Source organism: Marmota marmota, unplaced genomic scaffold, assembly GCF_001458135.2.
Source record: "Marmota marmota marmota unplaced genomic scaffold, marMar, whole genome shotgun sequence".
Taxonomy (NCBI): domain Eukaryota; kingdom Metazoa; phylum Chordata; class Mammalia; order Rodentia; family Sciuridae; genus Marmota; species Marmota marmota.
Genome location: NW_025999927.1, coordinates 4,950,410 through 4,967,541, shown reverse-complemented (window position 1 = coordinate 4,967,541; position 17,132 = coordinate 4,950,410). Strand labels below are relative to the sequence as shown.

The 17,132-nt window shown below is 39.6% G+C and overlaps 1 protein-coding gene across 1 annotated transcript in view; it reads right to left on the bottom strand.

The window, feature by feature from the left end:
- The window catches only part of Ryr2 (ryanodine receptor 2), a 437,587-nt gene that overhangs the window by 380,039 nt on the left and 40,416 nt on the right, over positions 1–17,132 (bottom strand). The window contains exon 4 of the mRNA XM_048800411.1: positions 4,105–4,209. Within this exon, the coding sequence (XP_048656368.1) occupies positions 4,105–4,209 (105 nt within the window). The remainder of the gene's footprint in view (positions 1–4,104; positions 4,210–17,132) is intronic.

The window sequence follows — 17,132 nt, the reverse complement described above, 5'->3', positions numbered from 1 at the left end:
CCCATCACAGCAGGATGTAAGAGGCAAGGTTTGGCTAATTTTTGATCCAGCTAAATACCCTAACAAAGGGACCAAGAGTTAAGTGGCCACAAGCCAAAGCTAAGAAATAAGGTCCTACAATTATCCCAGAAGCTAGTTAATCAAACTCAGAAAGGACAGTCAATGTTATGTCTTTAAATCATAATCGAACACACAAGCCATGTATGGTACACATGGTACACATGTGATCGAACAAAAGCAATGCTTTTTCAACAAAGAAACACTATAATAATACTATTTGAAAAATAAGAACGTTCTAGAAATTTCAGGTTCCAAAATCAAAGCTCTTTACACTGTGTAATGTCACCTCTCACTTGACATCCACACTCACGTGAACACCTAGTTTAAACTGAACTAGGTATTAAAATTACATGGAGAAAAGTATTTGAAAATTAACTGAAAAATAAGTGCCAGAAACAAAAGTTCACAGAAATAAAACTCTATTAACTAGAAAACACAGGAATGAGCAAATGTTATCACCTAATCTATATTTTAACAAGATCCTGTCACTGTTGAGCGGGCAAAGCACACATGCCAGCACCAGCTGGGGTTCCGGGGCAGGAAAGGAAAATGAGATTAGCCAAGACCCCAGAGAAGGGAGGAAGCTGCCAGGCCAGGTAAAGGCAGTCAGGACTTAGTAACTGCACATGAGTAAGAGGAGCAGTGAAAATGGCCCCTGTGGACCACGAGCTCGCTTGCTGTTCCACCACACCTAGGCTTCCTACCTGCTCCCAGCGCCATGAACTGGTCTTCCCTGCAGCCATGGAGCCAACTCCTGGCGGAGCAGGGAAGCAGCTGTGAGATGGCAAACAAAGCCCCTGCTCTCAGCCATATGCTCCCTCATAAACCAGCACATAAAACAGATCTGAACCAAAAGACCCTCAGAGGCATTAAGTAGAGCAGCTCTCAGAACCACCAGGACCCAGGAGGCAAGGTTAGCACTCTCAGCAATCTAGAAACACAGGGCCAAAGAGATGCGATGTGCACTGCACAAGGCACATTCTCCTCCCTGCTCCAGAACATGGTCTCCATCCTTAGGACCTCTCAAGCCCTGGGAGCAGCTACTGAGACAAACACGCTTTAACCTGTTACTGCCGACACGCTCTGAAGGAGAACAACAGCTCAGCAATAGTCCATGACATAGGCATCTCTCAGGTCAAGATCTTGTCTACACCACTTTCTCAGGAAATAAAAACCTCCTTTAGATGTATTGTACAAAATGTGTTTGGTGCCACCAAAAAAAAAAAAAAATTAATTATTCTAACAGTCACAATGAGCAGTCTTTAGGTAACAGAAAAAAAATTAAGTAGTATTTTTCTTGTCTCATCTTACATACTTCTTTTGTGATTCATGATTTCCATGATTTGCTTTGTCAGATAATGTTGAAACCCTCCTGTTAGATTCCCGTCACCTTATGAAAACTGTGCTTCCTTCATGGGCCCAAGATCATGAGAGGAAAGCTCCTCAACTACAGAAAGCAGAGGCATTGCTCTAAAGAAAAGTGTTTCCTCGTATGTTGAGTGTACCTTGTGTATCACGGCACTTTTAACATTAAACAGAATCAGTATTACTCAGGAATTCCAGAAGAACTATTAAAGAACAGACTTTGTAAATAACATTGATTATGGAAAAGTGGGCAACGAGGTAACACACAAGGTTTTCTTTGGTAAATTAATTTGCAAGGAAATAATGTCATGAAAATTAGTCATTCCTTTCTGTTATCCTAGGAAATGGGGGATCTTTATTCCAGAGAACCTACTGCATGTAATTTATTAACTCAGAGGTCAATTTGCTTCACAAAAGGATTCACCATTACAGCACCACATGGAGTTTAAAGGCGACATCAGAAGACTCAAGGAGAGATGATATAGGCATCCACAAGATGATTCCTACAAGTCCCAGCAGCATCCGTTGATCAAATATAACCAGAAGGGATCTTTAGCCTGTTCACACTCTCATGATTAAAATGGTTGTTACAGTGAAAACAGCTATTCCTCTGGTAAATATAACTGGACCACCCCAAAAGTCCTCCAGGACCCCCAGAAATCACTCAGACCACCCCAACCTCCAGCACTATGGTTGAGAGCCAATTGATTTGCTAGTAGTTACGTCAAAAAAGTTGTGAAATATTTTGAATTCCTGAGTGTAATCAAAAATGCTTAACTAAGAAAATCATTCTCTCCCCTAAAATTTTATATAATCTTCCCTTGAGCTATTCAAGTGTTTTCTTCCTAAAAACATACTAGTAGCTAGAAGTAAAATTCAGCTCCATGAAATGTATTTCTTTCCTAGTAGATTTTCTTCAAATTACACATCCTTATTAGTGGCTTATAATAGCTCTGCTGGGTTCTATGAAATGGTATTCCACACATCATACGAATGACCACTTCATTTTTTTTTTTTAGAGAAAGAGAGAAAAGAGAATTTTTAAATATTTATTTTTCAGTTTTCGATGGACACAACATCTTTATTTTTATGTGGTGCTGAGGATCAAACCCAGTGCCCCGCGCATGCCAGGTGAGCTCTTACCACTTGAGCCACATCCCCAGCCCAACCACTTCATCTTTGATAGAAACTTTCTAGATAGAGAACTCAAATTTTAATTCAGCTAAATTAAAACGTGGATATAGAAATTCTAATAAATATCTTAAAAACATAATTCCTAAAATAGTGTCTAAAATCACTTCCTATTACACACAGAATATTTAGAGCTTGCCTAGTACAATCTTATGATTTTGATGAGATAAAATATCTTTTCAAGGCTATTAATTTAGCAAAAGCAGCTTTGCAATGTAAAAATTAAATTTTGGGCAATTTGGATGTTATCCACAAAGATAGGTGAAATAGCAATACACATTTTTCTAGACACTAATGCAAAAGATTTCTCTTTGTAAAAATAGATTTGCATTTCAAAATTGATAAGCTCACTGATATTTAATAATCAGGAAAGGTTATTGCAGACAGAAATTAACTGTTAAGCTGGTTCTTAATTTAAGTCTACAAGTTTTGCATAAAAACACTGAAATTTTAAAGGAAATTTTATCTGTTTTATCTATTTTAATACAGTAATTTCAAGCTTTGTTGTAAATGAAAACAGAATCTGAAATATTAAAATACAGATAATGCATAGGGTACTTTGTAAAATAAGCATTTAGTCTAAAATTTTTGAACTATAAGGGTTAAAAAAATAATGTTACAACACAATAAATCCCTCATTTCTATGGAACCATGTATTATTAATCTCTTTACTTATTTATCCCGACTAGAATAATGGTTCAAAAATTAGAGCAATATATAGATCATTAATGACGCAAGAAAAATTTTGGTTGAGTTCCTGGAAGTAATCCAGTTTATTAAACTATACAACACTGCAGCACTTAGCACACCCCTAAAAAAATTAGAGAAGACACAAAAATGTGACCGTTTATCTTCCTGCTTAACTGTAAACTGTATGAATTAGCTAGGAATGGGTAGTAGCCCAGTAAGAGGGTGTCTTATAGAATATGATTAAAGTAACCAGATAAACTTTTGAAGAAAAATATCTGCATTTGGAAACAGAATAAATTTTCAGAAAAAAATTAGCTATTTGCAAAATTATAATTGACTAAAACCATATGACTATAATTTCATCACCTAAAGTATGTAAGTGCCATGAAATTTTACTCGCCATACAACAGCTTAGAAGCTTAGAACGTAGCCACACAGTTATAGGCTTTTAACAATAAATAAATGGTTAGTGACAAAGAGCCATGCACAATGCAACCGGTCAAGACAAGAACAGAGCTCAGAGGACAACACAGGCAGACACACAGATGCCCCAGGGAGGCTGCTTACAAACGCCAACATGAGCCCGAGAGGCAGCCACACAGACCACATCGCGCCTGGGTTTCTTTTTTCAAGTCTTTAAGATATGACAGGGTGCTAGGTAAAGCACAAGATCAACCCCAAGGAGTCACAACTGAGAGCCACTAATTTATCTCCGCAAACAAGATTTCTAACACCTGTAAGAGCCGCCTTCCCATGGCAGCCAAGCACACTAAAATACTCAGTCTAAAGTGTACTTGCCCCTTCCGACTTCTCCACCGTGTTAGCCAGCATCTCCTGCAGGGCCCGCACCGAGAGGGACTGCTCCAGCACAAAGGTGCAGATGGACAGGTCCGGGGGCACATTCTGAAAGCAAAGAGGGAGAGCTGTGAGTATGTCACCAGCGTCAAGCACCCAGGCCCCATTTGCCTTGGTGTCCTCGAGCTGCTGTCACAGAAGTGATGGTGCTTGCTACCTCTGACTGTCAGCTGCCCGTCACCACCACACACTGTCATTACTGCTCTCAATCAATGCATTTTTTTAATATTTATTTTTTAGTTGTAGTTGGACACAATACCTTTATTTATTTATTGTTTTGTAGTGCTGAGGTTCGAACCCAGGGCCTCACACATGCTAGGCGAGCGCCAAGCCACAACCCCAGTTTACATTCAATACATTCTTAAACTCAGGTAACCACAGCTGCCACCCCTAGAGTGTATACCCTGACACATGCTGCCCTGGAGCTTTGTGTATAGCTCCTGTGGTTCTCCACAGCAGGGACTATTACTACCTTCAGTGGACAAGAAAACAGAGGTTAGGCCACTTTCCCAAAGTTAGAGTTACAAAATACTCAAGCCAGGATTGAAATCTAGATTATTTCAACTCATATATTAATTTCTAAACTAGCAAGCATTCTTTTGATTTTAAAAAAACATCTAAAGGACACAGAAATAATACTTGCCTCAGGTTAGTATTGTAATTAAGCAAATATAAAGTTGAACTAATATGCAATATTCATTTATACAGTTTCTCCTTATGCACAAAGATAAACACTTTCTTCTCATTGGATGTCATATTCTGCCTTTAACTTGGGGTGTACTTATTGGGCTCCCCATTCTGCACATGTGTGTGCTCTTTTATTTCCTTACCAATAATTTTCCCTTCTCCTCCTTTCCGTTAGCCTTCCAATCCAATCAATACACAATACTTTCTAGAAATCTCAAAAGGTGATTGTCAATGGTGAAGGAACCAGGATAAGAACCGACTGGTTAGTTAGAGAGAACTCAGCCTTCTTAATTATGCAAGCTTCTCCACTTGAGGTAAACGGGATCCTGGGCAGGTGCTCAAAGAAGATCTTCATAACAAAACAGCATTATAAATACATTGAATACATAATAAAACCAAGACAGTCTCCTCCATAAAAGGAATATTCTGAGGATAAATCTGATACATCAGAATTATAATTTTGTAAGATTTATTAAATTAAGCCACTACCACTGGAATGACTTCTTTTGTCATTAGCAAAGAATGCTTTATGGTTTGAAGGAAAAACAAAATACCAGGGGTCCCGAATTAACATTAAAATTATCTTATGGGTTAATGAAGCACATGATCCCACCACAAGTTCTATTTACACCCAACAAACTTTCCAGGGTTTATTTTCTAATGAACATCCTCTAGATTGTTCCTTCTACCTAGCATTGGGCTTCTGTGCCTCAACTTGGCCAGTCTTCACCCCACGTGACAATCACAGCCAGTGGCCCAGGGCTGTTGCTATTCCCCCTTGCAGTCAGCCGGAGAAGCATTTTCTTTCCAAAATCTTGAGATAAAAGATCGAAAGCCAAATTTCTACTATGAAATTTATGAATAAATGTTCCTAAATTTGATTTTCTAAGGTCTAACTATATACAGTCTTTCCTCTCCAGATCAAGACAAAGCTACGAGGGGAAAAATCCATTAATGGAAGTGCTTATTTCATTCATATCCATGCCAGAAAAACTGACAGGTAGTGCTGCCAGGATGGTGGGTTACTAGCTGGAGTGCTGGTGAACTGGCTCAGAGGAGGGGTCTCCACCTTGATGTGCAGCATCTGCCCATTCCTGTGATATCAACACCCCATCACTGTGGACGTCACCACATTACAGTTTGTACGAGAGCTCACAATGCCATCTAGAACTTAACAATCTACTCCCAACATCTGCAAAATCTCTAGCTCACCTTTATAATGATTTCAGACCAATATTCATTAATTTTTTTTTTAAAAGTCAGCATATTAAGAGAGCCAAGTGCATGGATTCTATAAACAGACCATCTGAGCAAGAATCCTGGCCTTACTACTTATCGGCTATTAACTTTTGTAATTTTTTTTTAATTTCCTTCCCTGAAAAAATAGCATAATATTCATACCACTCTCGTAAGACTGTTGTTAAAAACAAATGAAGAAGTGTATGTGAAGAGCTTATGATGTTAAGAACACAGCAAGAATTCAAAATAAGCAAACCAGCACCATTTGTCTCATGTATGAGGACTTCTCTCCAGTTGGGGCATGTGAAGTACCACTCATTTCTTAGCTTTGTTCTTACCTGTATTCTACTTTGACAAATAGTAGAAAAACAGATTTGTGCTCATATCATCCCGCATGTTCTGGCACTTTCACAGCACTTTCTAGTTAAACGTTTACACTCTGAGGATTGTAAACTGTTTCATGCCTCACTCTGATGGAACCCTTCAAGTATGAACTGCCCAATTCTCGAAAACCGCAGAGGTTTGGAATGAGTTCATCCTGCTGAGCCCACTTCCTGTTTCTACAGTGACAGTCCTGCTGCAGGGACTCTCAGAAAGTGGGAGCCAGAGGGCAAAGACCTGCCAGCGAGCCTCAAGGCAATGCTTTTTAGATCACCTTCCAGCTCCACTGGCCCGTACCCTTCTCTCCATACAAATGTAACAGAAGAGCTGTTGACATCAGGAAAACCTGAAGCCCTACAAACCAGAGCTTTGTGAGACACTCTCCATTTTGCTCTCAATAAAAAGGCCCTACTTATCCTAGGCATCAGAATCATTTCCATAATTTGGTACCATTTAAAGTCAACTCTGAAATGTATTCCTCAGATCACATACATGCTCTTCCCAATAACCTTGACATGTTTACATTATACTCACTATAGCACTGATACTGAGCCTTTGTTCTGCATCCTAAAAGTCAGGCTGGTCACTGGGAAAAAAAAGAGTCCTAGTCATTAACCAAAAACCAATTGAATGACTCAAACCTAAGCGAGACCCAGAACCCACATAGCAAAGAAGGCCTACCATCTGTGAACAACTGTGGTGGAAGCTCCAACTTACAAATCCTTATACAGTATCTTTAGTTTAAAATTTTTTCTCAAGTCTCATTACTGAGAACAAAGTCCATTTTTAGAACTTCACTTTCAAAGAACTCTGCTTGCCCTTCCTGTGAACATGCTCCCAAACCATAAAAGAAATCCTTAGCTACATAATGGGCTCTTCAGAATGCTCAGATCACAGCAGAACATCCAGCCGTCATCATGGCTGAGCACGCACAGCCACCTGCCTCTCAGTCACAGTGATTCTGGCTGTGTAAACATCTGCCCCAGATGCCCAGAAACTGCCCCAAGCAAGTAGAAAGTAGACAGGTGGTTCTTGCTTGTCTTATGGAGACACCAGTTTCATCCAGATATGTGGACTTTAGCAAAAGCAAAAACTAAGCTATCAGCATAGCCATGTGCTTCCTCTTTTCACAACAAACTGGTTACTGTTCTCATCCTGGCAAACATCACATAATCTTAGGAGGAGGAGAGTCTCTAGAGTAACCTCAAAGCGGCATCTGGCCTGCTGGCACTGGACAGGCCATGTAAAATCAATTAAGTTTCCTACCGCGGTATCCATCAAACATTTGCCTTCCACAGATGTGTCTGCCTAATTCACTTAAAGGCCTATTGAAACATGACATTGCCTTAACTGAACCGCAACCAACCATTTAGGACTGTAATCATCATCAAGCAACCCCTCCTGTTACTGCTGTGTAAAAACTGAACACTCATAAGCTACTGTTTCAGAATCCCGATCCTGTTTTCTCAGTCTGAAATGGCCACTGCCAGGTCTCCAAAATATGAAAAACATTCTGTATTTTCAAATCACACATAAATGGAAGCACTTTAAAAACATTTTCCTTGTAGAGAAGTCAAACAACACTGAAAATTGAAAATTATCTTTAGTTACAAATTAGTTACAATTATACTCATTTGACTCCCTGAAGGAACTACTCAACTTTTTGGGTGTACATCTTTCCAATCCTGTTTTCTACCCATTTACACATATATGCTTATGTGGAAATGCACAGGCTGGCTCTTCCCATTAATGGGCTCACTTCATACAAATTATAGTTCTTTAATTCACTAATATACTCCAGATACCACTGCCTATTAGTAAGCATAACACCACTTCATTCAGCACGACTGCCATAAAATCTAGAGGCACTGGATTCCCACTGAAGGCGGCTCACATGTGCTACTGTACACTGCGGGTTCCTCACCACCCCACCAGTCTGGCAGAGTGACTCACCCAGAAAAAGTGCTCCATATTTGATCAACTTACCTCCACCTATGCATTTGTCTATTTCTGGGAATCTAAATAAATGTGCAAATAGGAAGTTACATCCCTCATGACCAGACTCTCTACTTTGGGTTTCAGTAAACCCCTAGCAGCTTTCTATTAATTGGCAAACAAGTTAACCATTCACACCATCTTTCAACTGTATTCCAAGCAACCCACAAGGTAATACAGATACCCCAAAATGTTTTACGAATTAGCAATGTGTCAAATATTGATAGTTTGACAGCATGATGCTAAGGAGAAGGGGCTTGGAATTCTCAAAGTCGACCTGGGCTTCCCTAGCAAGGGGAAAAATACTTATCTACCTCCAAGATTTGGTGAGATTCAAGACAATCAATGTTCTATAAACTGGAAAATGCCAATAAGATATATTTTTTTCTGTCCCATTTAAGAAAGCTCTAAATTAAATTGAAAGCTCATAACTTCAGAGATATAAATGAAGAGTAAAGCTGCCCATCTCCTAAAAACTGTGAAGACGGCATGCTGCAATGGCAGATGGCTGGAGCCGAGGTAGGTTTGTTTCTGCTCAGCTACCCATCTGCTGAGCAGCCCTGGGCAAGGCACTGGAACTGCTGAGGTCGGCCTCCCCCCAAACCAGAGGGATGTCAAACTACTCCAGAAGACAAACTTGTTAATTTACCACCTGCAGACACAAACCAGGCCAAGTTTCACCCACCATAGGAGGAATAACAGCCTACAAAATGTATGTTCCCCTCAGTGGCAATGAAGCCAGGTGGCATATCCAACCAACTTCAATGGAACATGGTAGAAAGAAACCATCAGGCAGAATACCAGGGAAATCTTCCTTCGCTATTTTTATTCTTTTCATTTCTTTAAAATGTTAAATCTTAATATTCTTCAACTTCACAGCCTGGTCATGTTACTTCTAGTGCTTGGTACTATTCTTTGGGTGGCTGCCCTGGTCCCATTCTCCTTTTCTTCACCCACTGTGCAATAGAAGCTAACACAACAGCCTCTGGGAAGTCAAGACTTTTCCTGTGTCAATGAATCCTTCCAGATCAGCATTCTGAAAGACAAGCATGAACATGATCCTGACTGATGAAGCCACATGCCTGGGCCTAACCAGGTCCGCATCCTTTGAATCTTCAGAAGGACACCTGAAGTCACACTGCTCTTGGTGCTCCTAAGGACAGGAGGTCCAGGTAGGAAAGGAGTGATGATGAGCAGCACAGTGCCAACTCCAAGGGCCACAGCTGTGCAGTTTAACGCTTAGCTGTGGAACCCCAGGGTGAGTCAGTGCAGTTGCCCAGGGCTGGCTCCAGGTTCATTTGGCTCTCAGCATCCATCCATCATTACACCCTTTTCACATGATGGCACATGGATATGCCCAGCTGTCTTATTACAATCCTCTGAAAATTCAAAACCCAAATGTGACAGTGCAAAACAAGAACTGCACTAGTTTTATGTTACATCCCGGGATGTCCCTCTCACTTTATGTCACAAGGTAATGCTGTCTCCAGTCAAGTCTATTCACACAGATGTTACAAGGGAGCCATCAGTGATGAACAGAGTTACTTGGAATTCTGAAATCAAAACACTCACAGGGAAACCAGAGAAGAGGCTATGAACACAGCTTCAAGCTAATAGGGAGGTTTCTTAAAAGTGGCCCATGCAAACCAGCAATTCAGCTCATCCCGGGCCAACTGAGTTCCACCCTATGGCTCAGGCAAACTAACACCACTCACCACCTCAACTACAGCGAGACACCAGCTCAGATTCTAGGGAACAGCCCACTCAAGTTGCTTTTAAAACACATAATTTCTAGTCATTGATAACCATCTTAGGATGACGCTCTGAGAAGCTAGGCTCTAAGAAGACAAATATTTGAAATTTATGGAGCTTCACCACTAATAGAGTTCAGAGCAGTTTGAATAAATTACATTAATAAATGAATATACATAGAAGCAAAATAATTAATGGAAACATCTAAAACACTGATGCAATTCAAGCACTCATGAATTATTGTACAGCAGATTTACTCTCTGCTCGAGAGATTCTTTTAGATTAGTGCATACATAGCAAGGCTCTGGCATTGTTGTACTAACCAAGACAAATCAACCTGTGGCCCAGATACTAGGTAGATATTACAGTCAGTGAGATCTTAGCTTTTCCCTCTCCAAGAGCCCAGGAAACCAAAATTCATGTACAAAATTGGTAGTGTCTTTAGTGAACATTTTTGATGATCAACAGTGTTGTCTCCAGGAATTCTGTGAAAAAGGAGTTTCTATATATATAGAACTCATTCATATGTTCATTGCCTGCAAGAGAAGCTGAGACACGGATATTTGTTATAGTAACCAGGTTAGTGTAACCACCTGCAACACAATGTAGGCCATAACAGTTACAGTTCCTGGCCTCATAATCTGTATAAAGAAGGAAAAAAAACTCACCCAAACACACAGGTGAGGACAACCCAACAGATTCTACCTTGTCTGAAGTTTCTCAAAAAGGTTAAAGGAGAGGGAAAGTGAAACTAATAGTCATGGCTTCCAAATCAAGCTGCATAAGTGATAAGACAATGTCTTCAAATTTAATTAACTAGGTAATACAGTGTGGATTTACTCAGGCACAACCATCTCATTCTATGAAAAATGTGCTAGGTTAACTTTGTCTGAATTAACTTAACATGGCAAAAGTTAACTATTCTGTCTGAACAAATCAAGCCAGAATCAATTCAGAATCATTGAGAACCTCAGAACTATAAACTCAATGCAGACTCAGAGAGATTCTACACCTTGGAATTCTCACTAGGAATTATGCTAATGTGCAGTCTAAAGAGTATAAAAAAAAATACTCCTGTACAAACAGCTATGTAACTCAGAATGGCTGCATCACTGTCAACAAATCCTGTGTGCTAGGTGAACTAATCACAACCCCACAGGCTAAGTCTTATTAATCCCACTTTAGAAATGAGCAAATGGTCAGTCAGAAAAGGAGCCATGAAGAGGCCTGTGCTTAGCTGAAGACCACACCACACTGCCCGCCTCTGGGGCTCATCAGCCTGGCTCCTGGGATGTTTTCTATTTACCTGACGTTTTGAGATAGACTGAAGGATTGAGAAAACAGCCTTCACTGTGACAGTGGCCTGCTCCAAAGGAACACACAGTCATGAACCCCAACTCTAAGGGCACTTTACAAGCTCATGACCTGGCTCAAGCCCCTCTGGGAACAACCTAGCAAAGAGCAGGAAGGCAACAAGAAGCCTCTGAGGGGATGTATTGTAAATTTATTGGGACATAGGGATCTCTCCCTTACTGTCTACAGAGACCCACCTCCTCAAGGAAGGTACAGCATTTTCTGGTTGAAGAATCTTGACTAGAGTGAAAACAGAAACCTAAGTCAGGGTAGATATGTTAGGTTATGAGCCCAGAAATGTCACATGGAATTCCAACTAGAGCTGTGAGACTTGACTCCAACTTCACCTTAGTCATCTGCACACACTGTAGAGGTCTCATTAACCTAAACAAGCTACAAATCCACAGCTGAACCTAATGAAACACAAGTCAGTTGAGGGACCCAAACATTCCATCCCATCCACCCCATAACTTGGCTCAGAAGGTATCCATGGGTAACACAAGTAAGTCACAGAATATTTTAGGAAGTAACTCTAGCAGCTGGCTCCATGATGACTTAGGGTCATGATGTGTTGCTTTTTTAAGTCCGAAGATCAATTCAGGACATAAAAAAAGGCTTATAAGCTGCATTTTTAAAAGAAATTATGGAGATTTCCCCAATGGCTGAGGGAGGAGGAGTATCCTCTCCCTAAAAACCAAGATGGATAAAATCAACAAAAACACTTTCAGAAATGTGGGAGGTAACTTGCAGCATACAAAAACATGAGGAACTCTTATGCTTCAAATACTGCTGAACTTCAGGTAAGAACAAAAGATCTGCAATGTTCTCTCCAGGCCGCCTCCCATCTCTCCCCAGCTCACCTGTCTGAGGTTCTGCCAGACCTGGCCAGACTAGTCTGTGAGGACCAGCAGCCATGCACATGGGCAAAGGGTCTGCTCCCCCAGCTTGGACTGCACCCTGAACACTGCATTACCTCAAAAGTCACATTCCTGGGAGACACAATTCCACTAGCCTGTGCTTAGCCTAAAGCCTGAATCACTACATTCCTGACTAAAGTTGCACACACACAAGAGACACACACAGGATCTAGTGCAAAGTACTTCTGGGCACACCTGAAGGTGACCAAATGCACTTCTCTACCCACGTACGGCTCCACTCATAATGTACGGAGTAAAATGCAATCAACAGGCAGTTTGGGTAAGGCGCCCCATCACCGTTTTTGTTTTTGTGGTGTTGTTGTTTGTTTTTAATGGAAAGGCTACTCCATGAAATTAACCTGTAGAAACATTCCAGCTGAGACGTTGTCCCAGAGTGGCAGAAAAATGGAAGTGGGGAAGGATATGAATAGAGGCCACAGGAAAGTTCAAACCCAAGGGCTAAAAGGGCACAGTCAATCAGAAGGTCATAGGCCATACCAATAGCCTTGACATTTTTTTCCATATCCAAGTAGCATGTATTTTGACTAATTGCTCTGGTACTTTTCCAATGTTTGTTTAGCCTAGCTTCTGACCAATAGTCTTTACCTGATAGCTCCATTAATCCCTAGACGAACACACCTAAATGGTGTAACTAAATGGTAACTTGCTATCAAGGTTCCCTCTTGTCAAACAAGAGTTCTGCTTCTTTGCTTCTCACCCAAACATACCCTACTCTTTTCACTCTTGTCTTCTGCTGTCCATTAATTTCATTCTTGAAATTTGTAAGTCAAGAACCTGCACATAAATCAACAGTTAGTTGCTGAGGTCTGTTGCAATACTGGGGAACAAAGCTCACCATCGAGAGCTACGACACGCTACTGCAGTAGCAGCAGCGAAGAATCCAGCTTTGCCAGCTGCACCCCTAGAGCTATCAGCGGCAGGCCTTTCCCTGGATGGTTAGCACTAACACTAAACGGAGCTTTCCTGGCCACAGAGGCCTGTAACTTACACAGACTGCCAGCAAAAGAAAACAATCCCTTTTTGTCTAAAACTCCAGTTTCAGTGTGGACACCTTGCTACCCAAAATGTCTTAGCACAGTTTCTGTACAAGCATTGCCTGAATGAAGGTATGCAGAAACAGCAAAGCACCTAAAAAGCTGGTCTTCAAATCAAAAGAAAAAAATTTGAGCAGGAACTTTAGTGACCACATATCACAAGGAAAGCATATCTCAGATTCAGTCCAGAAAATCTACTAAATAAGAAAACACACAAACAAAACTAGTAACAACACCCTTCAGTAGGGAAATAATGGAATTCACAGTTGCTACATAATCTGAAATTCAGTGGTTTTTTTTTTTCACTTTTTTAATTTACATATGACTGCGGAATGCATTACAATTCTTATTACACATATAGAGCACAATTTTTCATATCTCTGGTTGTATGCAAAGTATATTCACACCAATACATGTACTTTGGATAATTATGATCATCACATTCCACCATCATTTCTAACCCCATGCCCTCTCCCTTCCCCTCCCAGCTCTCTGCCCTAACTAGAGTTCATCTATTCCTCCCATGCTTCCCCTCCCTATCCCACAATGAATCAGCCTCCTTTTACCAGAAAAATTTGGCACTCAGTTTTTTGGAATTGGCTAACTTCACTTAGCATTATCTTCTCTAACGCCATCCATTTACTTACAAATGCCATGATTTTATTCTCTTTTATTGCTGAGTGATATTCCATTGTGTATATATGCCATATTTTTTTTTTGTCCATTCCCATCTATTGAAGGGCATCTAGGTTCATTCCATAGTTTTAACAAAAAAAAAAAAAATGGAACACAGGCAAAAAAGAACAAACAGGTGTTTTAGTCAGCTTTTTTGCTGCTGTGACTAAAAGACCCAACCAGCACAATTTTAGAGGAGGAAAAGTTTATTTAAGGGCTCATAGTTTCAGAGGTCTCAATCCACAAATAGCAGGCTCCATTCCTCTTGGCTTAGGGTGAGGCTGAACATCATGGAGGGAGAGTGTGGCAGAGAGAAGCAGCTCACATGATGATTAAAAAGTAGAGAAAGAGGTCTCCACTTGCCAGATACTAATTATATACTCCAAAGCCATACCCCATCACTTCAGTTGCTATTCAGTTAAACCCTATCAGGGGATTAATTCACTGATTGGGTTAAGACTCTTACCACCCAATCATTTCTCCTTTGAACCTTTTTGCATCATCTCACACATGAGCTTTTGGGGGTCACCTCACCTCCAAACCATAAGAACAGAAAAGTATAATCCATATTGGAGGAAAAAGAGTTAAGAAAAATTGTCTCTAAGGTTTATGAGGCAACCCCTTGAAAGTAGTTATTAATAAGTCTAAAGAATGGAAGAACAGGGCTAGGGAGAGCAAGCAAGCAAGCAAAGCAAAACAAAAATTTAAATGAAAGTAAGACAACAATGAACCAAAAATTAGAAATTCTCAACAAGGATACAGAAATCACAAGTAGACCAGACCTGGGCAGAGACTCTGTATTTGAGTATAATAAATAATAAATATGATAAAGGTACTCAACTGTAGATGTGAGAAGAAATAATCAGTGAATGTCAAGGTAGATGAAATTACTCAATCTGAAGTACATAGAGAAAAAACATTGATAAAATGAAAAGAAACCTGTGGGATAACATCAACTGCATCACTATGCACGTAGTGTGTGATGCAGAATAAGAGAAAGAAGGTCAGCAGCACAGCCAACTTTAGGAATGATAAATACAAAGACATACACACCTAGACATACCAAAGTCAAACTCTTGAGAGTGAAGGACAAAGAGAAATAAGTATTTAAGGCAGCAATAGGGGAGACATACATATCCCATGCAAGAGAGCATCAACATGATTAATGGCCAACCTGTCCTCTGAAACTAGAGAACAGGGGGCAGTGGAATGACATATTCCAAGAGCCAAAAGAAAAAAAAAATTAACTGAGAATCCTATATCCAGCTAAACTATCTCTGAAACAATGAAGGCAAAATAAAGACACCTCAAGATAAAGTCTGAGAATTTGTTGTTAGCACAGTTGCCGTCTAAGAAACACTAGAGGAAGTTCTTTGGGAGCTTTCTTCAAATCCAGAGCAATAAAAAAATACTAGAAATGAAAATATGTGGATTGACAAATACTTTAGAACTTTTATATAACACCTTTAAAAGAATGTGAAAATGAATAGTCAAAACAGTGTTCAATAAAAATAGGACTAAATAGTGCATCACTGGGTTAGGTTTAATATATGACAATATATAGATGTATATATCACAACAATAGTACAAAGTAAGGCTTAGGAAATGGAGCTAGGATAAAGCAAAGTTTCTACATTGTACTGGAATTTAGTATTAATTGACTGTACAGTTATGATTAATTAAAAAATGTGGTAATCCCTGAAGTACTTAGGAGTTAAAAACAACCAAAAATACATACTAAAAAACAACCAACAAAGGTTTCAAAATGGCATATTAACCATTTCAACACAAAAAGGCAATACTGGAAAAATGAAAAAAATATACCATACATAACAAAAAAACAATAACAAAATGGCATATGTAAACCTCACCAAAATCAACAATAACAAGTGTTATAATCATAATGCAGCATTTGCCAGACAGGATAAAAATAGGCTCTAACTCAATGGTCTCTGTAAGAGACATGCCATAAATTAAAAGCCACAAGTATATGAAATGTACAAGAATACAAAAATATGTATCATGGAAACATCAGCCATAAGGGAGCTGGAAGAGCTGCATCAATGACAAAAACAAGTTGTAAGACAAGAGAGGTTATTACATTGACACCCAGGAAGAAAGGGAAAGACAGGAAGTAAAAGCAACGAGACTGGAAAAGAGAAACTGTACTTACACATGCTACGATCATTATAGGAGAAATCCCAAATAATCTACGAAGCAAAACTAGTCCTCCTAATAACTAAATGTAGCAAGTTGGCAAGACACAGATGGACACATAAAAATCAGCTTTATCTACTAATATACTATTACTGAAATATGAAAATGGAATTAGGAAAACAATATTATTCACTATAGCAAAACTAAGAAAATAAATTACATCTTTTTTAAATAATCAAGAAATTAAGTATCTGCACCTATGTTTAAGCCTCTATTTATCTTTGCCCATCAGAACGGTTAAAGTCTTGGCTAAAATTCTAAATACAAACAAACCAACTTAAATGATTAATAGGCCATGTTTCTGTGCCCCTGACAAGCTCTTACCACAATGAAATTGGCTAATAGAACATTGTTTGACTCATGCCTCTATAGTGTTCCTTTGTAGTGGAAGGTTTTTTTTTTGTTTTTTTTTTTATTGTTGGTTGTTCAAAACATTACATAGTTCTTGATATATCATATTTCACACTTTGCTTCAAGTGGGTTATGAACTCCCATTTTTAGCCCATATACAGATTGCAGAATCACATCAATTACACATCCATTGATTTACATATTGCCATACTAGTGTCTGTTGTGTTCTGCTACCTTTCCTATCCTCTACTATCCCCCCTCCCCTCCCCTCCCCTCCCCTCTTCTCTCTCTACCCCCTCTACTGTCATTCATTTCTCCCCCTTGTATTATTTTTCCCTTTCCCCTCACT